We start from the raw sequence: 14,415 nt of genomic DNA on the forward strand, positions 1-14,415 counted from the left end.
CCTCAAATTTTCTTGAATGTGTCTTCATATTTATTTTCACAACCTTGGTGTTATGTAGAACACACCTGTCATTTACAAATGTAAATGGGAAAGCTAAAAATTACAGCTAAGGTTGATTTTGTTTTTCGCATACAAAAAGGACAGGATGCATCTATACGCTTCACCCCAAATTCATTAATCATGCCAACATTTCAGTGCTTTCAAAAATTGTGCATACTGCAGCTTATCTCTGCCTGTTATTTTTTTGGTGTACCATTGGCCCTCTGTCACTGCTCTACTGAGATATACAAAGTAGTGCAAAAGGCAATGCTGCAACCACATCCAATAATTGCCCCAGTGAGAAAGGGAGATTACAAACATGTTTCAATACTTATGCAAGCTCCCTGCAGATTAATAAGTTCAACTCCTGTAGACAATAATGATTTCAGTCCGGCATTATTCATTAGATATATTATTCAGTGGCAGCATTATTCATTAGATATATTTTGAAACTTCCACTGTGTGTCTTAGGGCTAAAATGGTCAGGACAAACACACAAATGCATTACAAAGTTTGTGAGTCTGTGGTGGTTGAGATATTATTATTAAATTTCTATACAGTACTGCCACAGAAAAGGCCGGTTCTCATATTGCCACCCTTCTGACCTCTCATAGGGGAGGCACACAAGGAAGGGTCTCGGGTGATTGTTGCAGGGTCTAAGTTGGTAAGCTAGAAGACACACTAAGGACAGAGAGAGAGAAACTAATGATAACAGGGTAAAAGTAATGGATTTAAACATATCCCAAACAAGATGCATAGAATGACTAGAGTTTGCCAGTACTGCCCACTTCTGCCAGTACTGTGGTAGTTCTGTTGTACTTCCTCTGCTATTGCCGGGGTGAAAATGTATTCCCTTAATTCCTGCAATTTTTAAAATATTAAACTGATACACAAAACTTACTCAATACCTACAAAAGAATGTGAGGGATACACAAGTTTTTGGTCGACAGGAATCTGCTCAATCTAGAAATGGTGCAAATACATATGCTCTGTGTGCTTGTGTGTGCACGCACACACAATACTTAAAAGTCTACTTTGGAATCCATAGAAAAAATATGTTTTAGAAGGCATTGTTTTCTGGGGTTTAGGAACTCAACTGCTTATTCTTGTCTAATGAACAGAAGCTGCCATTCACAAAGTGAGACGAGCATTTATAAATTTAGCTAGTAAATCATCAAGTTCCCTGGTAGTCACCACTGGCTGTAGCTTCTGCAGCCAACAAGACAAAGCAGCTTGCCTTATTGGATGTGGACTTGATGCAGCAAGATCTTCAGTAGCACCCTTTCCTGTGCTTTTTAGACTACAGGCAGGATATACCGGGTAGATCTGTAACAAATGCTGCTGCTCTTTTAAAACTTTATCAGTCTTTATGGTATGTATTTCTCTACTACAGTTTATTTGCAAAGAAATTGGATGTTTTTGAGCTATTTCTGAGGAAAATCAACAAAAACAACACTGCCATACATCCAGATTTTCCCAGACATTTCGCCGATTTTTGCCCAGACACTGCTTGCAGCTGCAGTCTTCCGGTTATGTCCGGGAAATTCCGGACGTATGGCAATCCTGGCCCTGAGCTATTTCTTTTGTCTAGTGATCCATTTTAAACCACTGTAGAGGAGACAATTCAAATGTCTTCATTGGAAATAACATGTTTCCAAATATTGAGTCATATTGACACATTGTTGCATGGGGCAGACTAAATAGTTACACTAGTGCAAAAATTAATGCTAGCATAACAGGATTCCATCTCTACCATCCCCAAATCTATTCTGGAGGATTGAGGGGAACTCCTAAATTTAGAGGGCATATAGGGGAAGATTGTTTAGTTGTGCAAGGAAAACCTTGTGCTAAGACAACACTCTGCTTAATATTACACATTGAATACAATCCATATTTCTTAAATCAGTACTTGTCGATAGTGAACATAAATGTTTAGATTGATCTGTTTTGCTTATTTGATTTAAAAATGGTACATCTCAATAATCATGTATCAGCGTTCTGGGAAAACCATTTATGGCAGAGATTATGAAATTTCTTTAATTAGCAGCTTTAGTCTTCCAATGTGCTGTGGAATGTGAAACCAAAAATAAATAAAAAATGCAGGGATTTTTGAAATAATTGCAAAAACGGTATCATATTTTTACAGCAGAATAGCGGTCATGAGAACACATCTCCAAGTTCCAGTTTGTTCACCTCTTTATAGGACACCGAGAGCCTGAGCTAGTTGCCTTACTACTGTCCATGTGTTATTTTGCCGATGGGGTTGTAAGGATTGTTTACCCATCTACATTCTTTCAGCATGAATTTACCTCCCTGGGGTGCAAACGTGGGCAGTGTGGATGGAGGTCCTGGGCTGCTCAAATGACAATACTTCATTCTCGGCCTTGCTGATGTGGCACAAGTTGACTGCAGGAGTTACTGGAAGGAGGCGTACAAGGTGCCATACCATCTTAGGGAACTCCACTCCATATTTGCGTAGGGTTTACTCCTTAGCCTTTTCTTCTCCTGGAGATGTTGTGCAAGGCAGCAGAGGCTTAGGATCAGTTTTCCTTCTAGATGGCCTACCTTCCTAGGTGGACAAGCCCTGTCTGCCCCTCTATAGCACATGCAGAAACTGCCTTTTGCACTGTTGGGACCCCCTATAGGTCTCATCCACTCAATCTGCCAGAACCTGTCTTTGCATGCAATGGAAATTCTTAACTCACCAAGGGTCTGAGACCCATTAGCTACTCTCACCTGGTTTAGCCGACCAGTTGAAGCTGTTCCTGGGGTGTGGTTGCTGTCACATATTGACAGCTCCTAGGAGCCACAGGTGAGAGTGGAGTGCAAAGTGGGGACCAGAGGTGGACAAACCCAGAAGGAGTACAATGTACTACTTATCACCTAACACCCCATGTCCATATCACTAATGCTTTGGCAATATAATGATAAAGGTCATGACTCTTACACTACAGTAACACATCGTGAATGCTCAGGACAATGGAAACCTAAATACTTTGCACACCACTGCCTGATTACTCTTGGGTAGACCTATTAAAAGATCAATGGAACTGCTTGAGAAAGAAATCAATTGAAATAACTGTCATCTGGAAAGCTTTATTTACTACTTCTAACCCGGCATTATCTACATGAAAATCTGTTATCATTTTAAGAACTTTTCCAACTTGTGTTTCCACAGATCAGCAAAATATTGTTTAATGGCCATACTTGAAAATGTAGGCTAAATGTGAACAGCTTCTGAAATAATAGCACAGCATGATTAAAAAACCTGAATGTCATAATACAGGTAGATCCTGTGGTTCAGGTTTGAACAGCAACAATTCTGTAGTGCAGCAACTGTGCCTCACCTTTGGGAACTAGATTGACAACATCCTTTGTCTGAATCACACAACCCGTATAAAAAACCTTAAATGACAAAAATTAATGTTTGAGACTACACACAGCTAAGTCTGAAAAGGAAGTACAATATAAAATTTTATTTTAAGGGGGTAAAGAATATGCAGGTCTCCCAAATGTTTATAATAATTTATTGCTTCAAATTAACCTGTTGTACAGTTAGTGAATCCCAGACACTGTGCAAGGCTACCAGAGGGCAATCATAACATAAGCCACTTCTCTGCAGAAGGTATGTAATGAAGCTGAATCGAGGCACATAAAAGCTTTTCTGTGAAGGAGAAATGTACACTTGAGATGCCTCAGTGGAGCATGCGTCTTTACTGGCAGCAGACATATCATTAAGCTGGGTCAGAATGGACTGCACAAATAATAGTTTCTATGTAAACACTTCGTTTTACTGTCCTTTACATATGAATATCCCGTGTTGTCTTCACCTGCAGTACCTGTCTAGTCTAGGAAGCTGAACAAATGCAACAAACATAATGCATTGACACTGTATGGATTTAAGGGAACAAAGTACCAAAAATCTGTTTAATCTTAGCAGAACAAATCCCAAACCCAGCAGTAAGACACAGTTGGTATTCACTGCACATAGCACAGAAATAGATGTGACCTTGAGGATAGACTTCATCAGAAAATGTACTTAAGGTAGCCAGGGAAGCAGCTCCTAGAAAAGGCCAAGCTGTTTTGCAGAAGATCAAATTACGCACTAAATTTATCCTAGTGTTAGGATCTTACCGAGCACGTAGTGAAATCAAAACAGCATGGAAAGGCTGTATTTCCTCAACTAGGGTGACTTTCTGCCAAAAACTATAAATCACTGAATGATTACAGTCACAAAAAACTAAAAATAATAAATAGCTGTTATGGGATGTTGAGATAACTTCCCCATTCAGATCCTCTGAACCAATTGCTCCTATCACAAGCCTTTGTTCACCTGCTGCTGAACTCTCAAATTCATCTTTATCACCTTCATAAAAGATTAGGCTTTAAAAAATAATGTTAAGACAATTATATTACAACCTGCAAGGGCCCAGGATTTTTCAGTATCACAGCAATGAGGGTACAACAAAGCTACAGAGGAGCACCAGTGGGAACATAATAGGGAACTAAAAATACTGCAATGGAAGTGTCTGCATTACTCAAAAGCTGGAGTATTCATGAAGACTTAACCACTTCAAAGCAATCGTGACTCCAAAGTGTAGACCAGGTGCTCAATATAAAACACACACCCTCTTTGAGATCTGATTTTTAAAGAAGTTGCTCTTTTAACTTTTTGGTACAAGTGCAGATGCTACTTCCCCCTCCCTTCAGAAAAATCACTGTTACTTTTCATTCTACTCATAATCGAAGTGACTATACACAGTGCAAATATTATGCTCATTCATATTTACATGCTTCTAAAAAAAACACACATTTTCCAGTTCTGATCATATTGTTATTAGACTAGTTCCCTTGGAACTTTTATATCAGTGGTGATAACCACTCCCAAATACAAAGAATAAGTTCGATGGCCAATGCCTATTTATATCCAACATTAGCAGTAAGGAAATCTGGGTACAGCCTCTCTGGAAGTGCCTGCCTCCAAATGACTGATAAAAGTGGATCTCAATGTAATGCTGATGAAACAATCATATAATTTTCCCCAACTATGATCAGAATACAGAATCCAACACAAAATGCATTTTTGCCTTGCTTGACTTGACAATTTGACTTGGGTCTTCCTTGGAACAAGAACTGCTACAAAAACTGGAGCATGGTGGCATCTCGTTGCTATTTAGCTATCATTCTTCCTCATGCTGAAGTGCTCTGAGGCTAACCTGATGCCAAGTATATAAAATAATAGTTAGATATCAGTTTCCTCTACTGGCGAGTCATCTGGTAAAGCGAGGTGGGGCTCAAGTTGTTTGTAAGCAACATGCCTCAGAAGATTCCTCCAACTTCTCCAATGCCTCCAATTCTCTTCGCTCTCCTTCCAGGTAAGCATCGTGGCTTCTGCAGTCCACATGACAATCATTTCAGGTGTCTGCTGCACTCACTTCTTTGGAACAGAAATAATGCACAACTATTGCATTAGGATAGCGGGCGAAGGCACTATAGGAAGAGAAAAGGTCGGTGCATCAAGTTAGCTGGTTATCTTAATAATTTAAAAGTAATATTAAAAACACCACTTGATTTAGTTATCTTTAGAAGGCCACGGAACAGGCTCCTCTCTACAAAAATCTACACTTTTTGAAAGGTCACGTCTCAACCAGCATTTCTCTCTGCGGTTCTTAGTGTTTTGTTTCCTTTGTGTTCCTGTAGCAGCGTGTGCATGTTTCCTTTCCTTCTTGCTAGTAGGTGGCTTATTTAGTGTTTGGCGAGACTTAAAATATATTTTTGAAAACTCCAAAACCAGAGACATGTAGTAGTTTTCATGATGCATTTTTGTGCATCCTTTCTGGAGAACTGCATCACAAACGTTGAGTAAGCATGAATTCTAAAGGATAGCTATGTCAGTTCACTTAATTGATTCAGAAAAGTTCACACTAAGAGGCAAGCCAAGTGAATTCCACCACCATGCCCCCCCTCCCTGATACCCACTTAGCAAGGAAGAATTCTCATTGAATCTAGCAGTTCTTTCTTCTGAATAAACATGCTTAGGAGTGCACTGTCAGCGAATTAACTGTACACTCCAAGAATGCTTCGGCAGGCATCCTAGCCCACTGCTGCTCTTCCACAAAACTTGTGCAAAAATCAGATTGAGTAGCAATTTCCACATACCTATTTCCAATCTTCTTTTTACACACACTGCAAAGTTTTTCCTCTGTGATTATACATTTCACTTGTTGGTGTAAAATCCGTTCCTCCTGTACCTATGACAAAATAAGAAGAAATAGAATAGAACATTCCCTCACACCCTGAAGAAATATGAAAATTACCTTTATAACAGTTAAACTAAATATTGTTGCTGTTTTTTGGTATTAAAAAGGTAAAGGAACAATTTACCAAATTCTCTACCTAACCCCCTCACATACAACAGCTCAACATTTGCTTTAAACATTCCCTTTGATAAATATGGAGAAGTAATATGAACAACATACTCTCAGGAATTCAGCATGGAGAAGATTTTTAAGTACTTGACTGAATCTTTTCTTCTGGGCATTTTCTTCAAGGACTTTTTCCAGGAAGATTCGAATCTCGCTAATTTGAGTATTTGCTGGGAGGAGATTTATTGCCTACAGATACAACCAAAGGGAAATTAATGTGTTAGGATTCTTCCAAAATACAGTTCCAGTATTCCAACTTTTCATGGTTATGAGTATGGGGGGGGGGGAATATATCTTGCAAAGTTTGGTATAAATAAATTTACAAGTTGCGTGTACGTTAGCTCTTTAAAAAAAAACAAATTCTCTGGAAACAGCTTAATTTTCTTTGCAAAGAAAGTGGTCCTTCAAGCAGCTTGTGGAAGAAAAAGGGGTATTCATACACAAAAGCTAGTTTATTTTAATGCAATAGAGGTTTCTTGCATCATATCTACTCCATTCCACAATGTAGTGTGCTTCATTTAAAACAACAAACCCTTACTTTGGTAGTGTCCAACTTGCTGTGGTGAAGTTCCAAAACCTGCAGTGCAGCCTGGAGATTGGCTTGAGGCTCCAATAATTTCATCTTGATTGGTCCCAAGCAGTGAACGCTAGGTGGTGAGAGGTACATCCGGAGAAGAGACAAGTATACCTGCTTGACACAAAGCAAACCACTGTATTTAAAATCCACTCCAAAATGTCTGGGACTAAGTATGCCACCCCACAACAGAGACATTGCCCATCTTATAACAATACTCTTATCTTGACCAAAAGTACTGTATATTCTGGCGTATAAGACTACTTTTTAATCCAGGACAATCTTCTCAAAAGTCGGGGGTCGTCTTATACACCGGGTGGAGAATCTGCGGTTGAGTATATCTCAAACTCTTTATTTTAACTGGAAGAACAACAAACATTATTTGCATAGCCTACAGGCCACTGCATCAAAAAAACACGTATTACAGATACTGATAAAAACCCTATATAAACCAATAAAATGAGCTGAATCGAGATTCGGCACAATTAAAACAAGAATAAATGAGATCTTAATTATGAGGGGGCACTGTTATCATTCAGCTGGCAGCCTTCAATTTCATGGCCCTCTCAACAAATCTGGCTACCTTCTCCGTTGTCTGTGTATTCTGGTCTGCTAGGAGGAAAAACAGTATGTCCATGGACGAGTGGCCCGGAATGGCAAGTATAAGCGGCATGACAATCTCTTCCCTCAAGTCTTTATATAAGGGGCAAGACAGGAGTACATGTGATACAGTCTCCACATTACCGACTCCACAGGGGCAGAGTCGATTCTGGAATGGTGTTTTTGAGAATCTTTTAACTGGAAAAGTTGGAGGTCGTCTTATACGCCGGAAAATATGGTATTTACAGCTTTATATATGCTCTTGCTCAAATGGTATGAACAAGAGTCCACAGCGCTCCTGGGAAAACAGCATTTCCCATTTATTTCAGAAGATAAAGCTGAACTTTATTTGCGAAAGAAATGCACTAATTAGTATATTGCAACACCCTTAGGTATTTATGCCTGCAATGGAAGGTATAGTGCATAGTGCAATGCATATGTGTAGAAACAATCCTACTGTACAAAGGTAAAATTAAGTAGCAGACATAAATGTGTGAGCGTGCAAAAACACCTATTTCCTTGTAAAAACGTAAGAGCCTGTGGGGTCCGTGGGAAACCCACAAGCAGAAATTGAGCACAAGAGTGCTCTCCCCTCCTGTTCAGCTGATACGTGGAAGCATTAGTACCTCTGACCGCGGAGGCAGGGCACAGCCATTGTGGCTAGTAGCCCTGTTCTACCTTCCATTTAATCCTCTGTTAGCTACATAGCCTCCTGCTGCCCAAGCCACCACTCCTTTTCGCACCTCACACACAATTGTGATTCATGGGAAGAAAGGGGGCCTAATGATGAAGTTGCTCCTGCTCCAGGGACCTTTTGTGTGAGGCTGGCCAACTGAAACCGCACAAGCTCAGTCATGCCTGTGCAGTAACTGCCTGAAACAAGTTTTGTAGCAATATAATGCTAGAAGGCCAAGCCAGATGAAGCTCCTCCACCAGGGAAGAAATGATGGCCTTGGCAATAAGCCTCACTAACTGCTGCAAAGTGGGAAGTTGCTTCAAATACAACGGTATATTTTCTAAAGCAACTTACTTGGAAATAAGATATTGCTTTATTTGCACACACACAAACACCAAGCAGCACCCCAGAGTATTTAAAAGACTTGAATACTTACAAAATTTCAAGTCTTACAAGCTCATTTGTTTCAGGCATAAAATCTTTTACCTGCCATGTAATTTGTTGATGCTACAAACTATGTAACAGAAACAGGATCATTAAAGGAAGCATATTTTGTAAACTGCAAGATAACAGAAAATAAGCTACTCACATCTTTGTTGCCATCTTTGCTTTTGTCGTAGTGTTTGTGGCAGTAACTGAAACACAACAGCGTATACAGGAAACTCAAGAGTGGCCTTGAAGTCCAGTTTATTTTAAAAATTACATATTTTGACTTATTACCCTGCAATTATCAGTGAGTACTGTGCTGCAACCTTCCAACAGTTTGACTTTACCCCAAAGGTAAACTCTTCCACTGTCTCCTGAGGCAGCTGGATGCCTATCAACTGGAAAGGCATTTAAACTGGTTTCTTAGTTTGTAAATTAAAATGTTAAAAAGGACTGATCACATGTAAGAAAGAAAAATACTTTCCAGGATTAAAACATTTTTCTATGCCATATTTATGCATACATATCTACAATGAATCATATGTCTATGCAACAAAACACTCCCTCCATCCTGCCAAAGGTACAAGGGTTGCTTGGTAAGCGCACCTGCTAATTTCTTATGTTCTCAAGACTGTTAATGAACTGGCTACTAGGACTCCTTTGCTAATTACAATATGATGTTAAAGCTGTACATATATGGGTATCTGCCTGGGAAACTCACTTTCAGCAAGGAAAGAAAATAAGACAATGCACCTCTGAAGCTGTGGTTAGCACCAGCTTCAGCATTAGTAGAGCAGGGGTCAACAACATGGTGCCCATGGTCACATGCAACCACAAAAGCCTTCCCTGGTGCACACAAGGCTCTCTTCCCCACCTTTCATCTGCTCAAATTAGGCTCATTTCTTTTCTAATAGGCTGCAATGTGTGTATATGGTGCCTGCAACAGTTTCTCTAGTTTGCCGATGTGCCCATGGGCCACAAAGGTTGGCGACCCCTGATGCAGAGGGGGGACAAATTAAGGTGGGAAATGACTACATACAGCTCCCACTTAAACAGGTAAGAATGAACTAAGTTGGTTTGCTTCTTTAAAAAACTAACAAAGTGTTACTGTTAAGCAGAGACGTACTTTTCAGCCATTTTTGTATCCTTCAGGATGTGAACATATATGAAGAGAGCTTGTTCATGATTTCCCATCCGTCCCAGCAGCAGAGCACGTTCTTCTAGGAGGCCTGCAGGCAGGAGTAGAACAAAAGTAGCTATTATTGCCTTCAACAGCAACACAATTCTGCAAAGTTGGCTATGGGAATTTGTTATGAAAACATGCAAACTAAGCAGCAGAGGAAGACCACCTTTTGTTACAATACCTGGACAGAAGGAAGAGGAAGAGCTCAGTTTATTCTAGAAATCAGTAGCATCACACTGCCGGTTGTTGTTGTTTTTATTCCTCTGTACACCACTTTTCAGTTACCCATAGCTTTTCAAACAAACAGTGAGCATTTTAAACATTGCTCTTCACATGAAACAGTCAATTGTCCTCTATCAACAGTAACAGATATATTTAAAAAGGGCTGTTATGCAGCATCTCTTCCACCATAGGCCAACACAGACATGCTGCCCTAGGCTCCTTTGGCAGGATGGAGGGGGTGGCAATATAAAATTTAATAATAATAAGGGGAAATCCCTTTACATTACTGAGACATGGCACTTGTGCAGAATGCCTATAGCAGAGGATAACATTCTCTTTTCCAGCACTTAAAATTTAAATTAAAAAAAGAACTAAAGAAAAATACGATTCAACTGCAATAACTATAGCTAATTGCCCCCAGCAATGAAGGAAACCAATATGGCTGCACCATCTCTTACCATCAAAGGGGAAGTCACTGATGAGCTGCTCAGCATTGTAGCAACTGGAAGTCTCAAGGAAGAAAAGAAGCTTTTGCCGATACTCTCCGAGTTCCCCCTCCTCTTCTCCAGCTGCCACCGGTGGTTTATCTGAAACAGAAGAATATCATTTGTTAGCATCAGCAAATGTGAAGCCATAAAATGAAGTTATCTGAAGTCCCACTCCCATTAGAAAGGAGACCCACTGAAACTAAGATGCTTCTGAACATCTCATGCGAAGTAAAATTTAATAATGTTCCTAACAGTAGCTACTTACAGTCTGCAATCTACAGAATCACCCTTGTGTTTAAAAACAAAGGTCCATCTAATCCAGCTACACTGGTATTCAGAAGCATGCTGCCTCAGATTCTTTTATTTTGGCACACTGAAGTAGACCAGGGGTGGAAATACCTGGAGGAAAAGAGCTGAGATATTCCTTCATTAATCCTTGCACTTTTTCACAGTAGAGCTGAATCAGGCAGTTGTGGAACTCTGAACCAGCCTCTTCCCAGGTTTGGATTATATGTTCCTGTAAATACACGTCCACAACCCATGTATGACAGCTGACCGTAGAAGACCCTGCCTCTTCCCATCAATATTTCAATGTGTGTTCAAGAGAAGCCACTTTTTTCTTTCTACATATAAACCAGGAATCCTACAAAAATGGCTTCATACCTGCTGGATTAGCTACTGCTACATGTTTATAATTTGTTCACCTTCAAAAATTGTGTCAGACAGACCTAGAAGTCAGACACGAACTGCTGTTATCAGAACAGGGCGTGCAGGTAACAGCATGAGTTCTTACCAAGTATGGAACAGCCAGGTTTTTAAAGTTCTCTATCAAGAAACTGAGGACTTTGTTTCGAGGAAGGGATTCCACTTCAGGAAGATCTTCTGTGAATATCTGCCAATCAAAAAGGTTGAATTTCACAAAGTTAATTTTTATACATTTACACTCGTTTTTCCAAGGGAAGTCAAACACTTCAATTCACAAGCCCCAAAATAACACTCAATATCTTTCTGAAGGAGCAGCAGCAATTAATCTTCAATGTTCTCTAACTGAAAGCACAATATACAAACACAGAACACTGGGGGTAAACCTCTTGCCCTATTTCTCTGTAACAGTAAGTAGCATTCTATAGCCAGTGTCCCTATCAAACTGAGATATTGCATGCATTCATGACCTCTACTTATTGATCGGGTTCTGGAAAGGAACTTGCAGCCACTTTGCTTCTTCCTGGTCCTACTATTGTGCCACACTGAACCAACCCAGGGTTTGGCTTAGCACGTCATGTGAACTGGGACTTTTGGTTAAACTCTCTCTCTCCCCCCCCCCCCCAACCACAAGCTGTAGTCAAGGTTTGTTCTTGACTGGAAGTTCTTCTCCAGAACTGCTTGCGGCCTTGGTAAGTCAATAGTTTGGCTTACCAGGTTGTGCAAACCAGGCCACATTCAGCACAGCAACAGGCAATTCTTGTCTTCTAAAACCAAACAATGAGAACTGATGCAACTCAAGAATGGATAAAACCTCACTCAGCTACCAACTTCATACTGTCTTTCAGTGACTGGGTTCAAAAAGCCATTGTGGGCTTGATGTACCCTAGATATCATATCAGTTTCTTTTTGCTTTCATTAGTCGACTCTAGACATTACTGGTAAGTAAGGATAAGCGAGATAAGCTTTCAATAAAGTAAGGAAGATGCGTTTTTCAAGTACTGCAAAGCTGCTGCATACAAACAGATAATCTGAGTTGTGCTAACTTGTAAGTGTGGCTTCTGCCAACATGTTATGGTAAATATTACCATATTTACTCTAATCTAAGGCTCATCTTTTTTGGCCAAATTATGAAAATTAAGGTGTGCATTAGATTCCATAGCAGATTTACATTTGCCAGCAAATACTTTTTTTGGTTTCAAGGTTCTGAAAATTAAGGTGCTCATTAGATTTGATGGTGCATTAGACTTGAGTAAATACGGTATGTGCAACAGCTTTCTTTTTGGACACATGAGGTAAAATGGTCAGTGTTTACCAATCTATGTGAGAGAGGCTGTATATAGCCACACGGGGAAAGCTGCTATTTAGAGCAATTTATAACAGTCTTTGTGTTGACCCAGAACACTTAGAGCAGCCCTTTATTTACAATTATCATAGCCTTATGAGTGTGAACTAAGTGAGCGAAATATTAGAAGGACCTGCCTAATATTATTTGCTTTACTATCAGCAGTCAGTAGGCACACCCTAACTCTCTCCACCCTTATTTTCAAATGTGACCAAGAGTGCTTACTTTCAATCCATCTTCAGGAAAGTCTCTAAGTACCCAAACAGAATAAGAGAATATTAAGTTCAAGTTGTCGGTGCCTAGAATAAGAAACAAAACAAAATGGAATTGAACCAGACTGCAAGCTATAGAGTAAGGTGTAAATGACAACTAGATCCATCACTTTTTAAGTGGTTTTTTTTAAGGCACTTTTTTACAAGCCACCTTGAATCCCTTTTAGGGAAAAATTATCCTGCTGGGATGCCTTTCTCTGAGTAAATGCCACTGACTGTTAATGCCACCATAATTTCTAATGCTGCTCCCAAAGAAGCCTATCAGGCTTAAGCTCCATCTCTGGGAGATCAAGAGAACCTGCTTCACTTAAAATTTTGGGCTGAGTTGACTTAATGTCCACAGGTTTTCATATTTGTACTTGTAAGGAAGTTCAGTGGTTGCTCATGAGAAAGCAGTCAAACGCAGCACTTCTAAAAACTAAGTTCTTTATTGTGCAGATATTTACAGTGGAGCAAAAGTTCAAACGTCCATCAAATCCCTCTGCAGAGTCTGGGAATGAACCCTTCCAGTTCTTGGTCCAGCAAAAGAGGTGCGGGATCCTGAACCCCCGCCTCCCCCTTCCACGTCTTTCCTGTCTGCGAACTCGGGGTGCGGGAAACTGTCCCTGTTCCCCACTTCCCCCTTGGTGCTCAGGCTCTGCGATCTCCTCACAGCCCCTGCGCTGACTTCCTGCCCCTGACTCCCCCTCCCCACTGGAGGAATGGTCGCTGTCTCCTGAGGAGGGGGACGACGAACTGGTGAACAGAGGGGGTGGTTCCCTGTACTCCAAGCGCTCCCGGGATGCTACCTGTCATGGGGAGGGGGGTTTCCTGACAGTACTGTATGGTCAACCAAATTTATGAAACTGATTTATAAAATTCTGTGATTTATTTTGGAGTGTGGGGTGGTTCCCCCCCCATTTGTCTTTTGTGAGCCACCACAATCTATTTGTTCCATGGAAAGGCAGGACAAGATGTGAAAACGGAAGGTATATTCAGCTGCACTCACCCAAGTGTTGCAAATACTGCACGGTCCTCTCATGGCCCTTCAAGGGGGAGTTAGCTTTCTTTGACTGATCCACTAGCACCTGCAAAGCTTCAGAAAAACAGAAGAAAGACCTACTGGGATTTTCCTTTAGTTACCCATGACCAAGGCTCCTCAGTTAATACAAAGAACTGTGTGTTTCGTGCCATGACAAACCAGAAGCAGTCTTCCCCTACGTAAACACACACAATAATGCTTGGTGGGGATGAGCATGAAGGTAGGTTGGGATCTACTGGTAAATCTCTGGGTGCTTTGCAGTCGTGTGGCAAGAATTTCTGAGTCCCGATTGTTTATGGGAACAACAAAATGACTTTCCCCACCTAAATTAGACTGCTGAAATGAAGAAAACTAAGTAGTATTGGACTTTTGTGTGAAAACACAGCAAGTTCACCTCAATCCAGCACTGAAAGTAAGTTTTCAGGCTCAAAATGGAATCTAT

At 40.5% G+C, this 14,415-nt stretch overlaps 1 protein-coding gene across 2 annotated transcripts in view; it reads right to left on the reverse strand.

Moving 5' to 3' along the window:
- Positions 1-3,495: 3,495 nt before the first annotated feature.
- VPS39 (VPS39 subunit of HOPS complex) overlaps positions 3,496-14,415 on the reverse strand; it is a 28,628-nt gene continuing 17,708 nt past the window's right edge. For both annotated transcript variants that reach the window (XM_033145864.1, XM_033145857.1), the window contains 11 exons: positions 13,941-14,027; positions 12,906-12,979; positions 11,427-11,525; positions 11,033-11,150; positions 10,604-10,732; positions 9,867-9,969; positions 8,904-8,949; positions 7,003-7,152; positions 6,519-6,653; positions 6,199-6,290; positions 3,496-5,529 (listed from right to left, as the gene is read on the reverse strand). In XM_033145864.1, coding sequence (XP_033001755.1) covers positions 5,454-5,529; positions 6,199-6,290; positions 6,519-6,653; positions 7,003-7,152; positions 8,904-8,949; positions 9,867-9,969; positions 10,604-10,732; positions 11,033-11,150; positions 11,427-11,525; positions 12,906-12,979; positions 13,941-14,027 — 1,109 coding nt within the window. In that variant the 3' untranslated portion in view covers positions 3,496-5,453. The remainder of the gene's footprint in view (positions 5,530-6,198; positions 6,291-6,518; positions 6,654-7,002; positions 7,153-8,903; positions 8,950-9,866; positions 9,970-10,603; positions 10,733-11,032; positions 11,151-11,426; positions 11,526-12,905; positions 12,980-13,940; positions 14,028-14,415) is intronic.

The sequence above is a fragment of the Lacerta agilis genome, chromosome 1 (assembly GCF_009819535.1).
Source record: "Lacerta agilis isolate rLacAgi1 chromosome 1, rLacAgi1.pri, whole genome shotgun sequence".
Lineage (NCBI taxonomy): Eukaryota > Metazoa > Chordata > Lepidosauria > Squamata > Lacertidae > Lacerta > Lacerta agilis.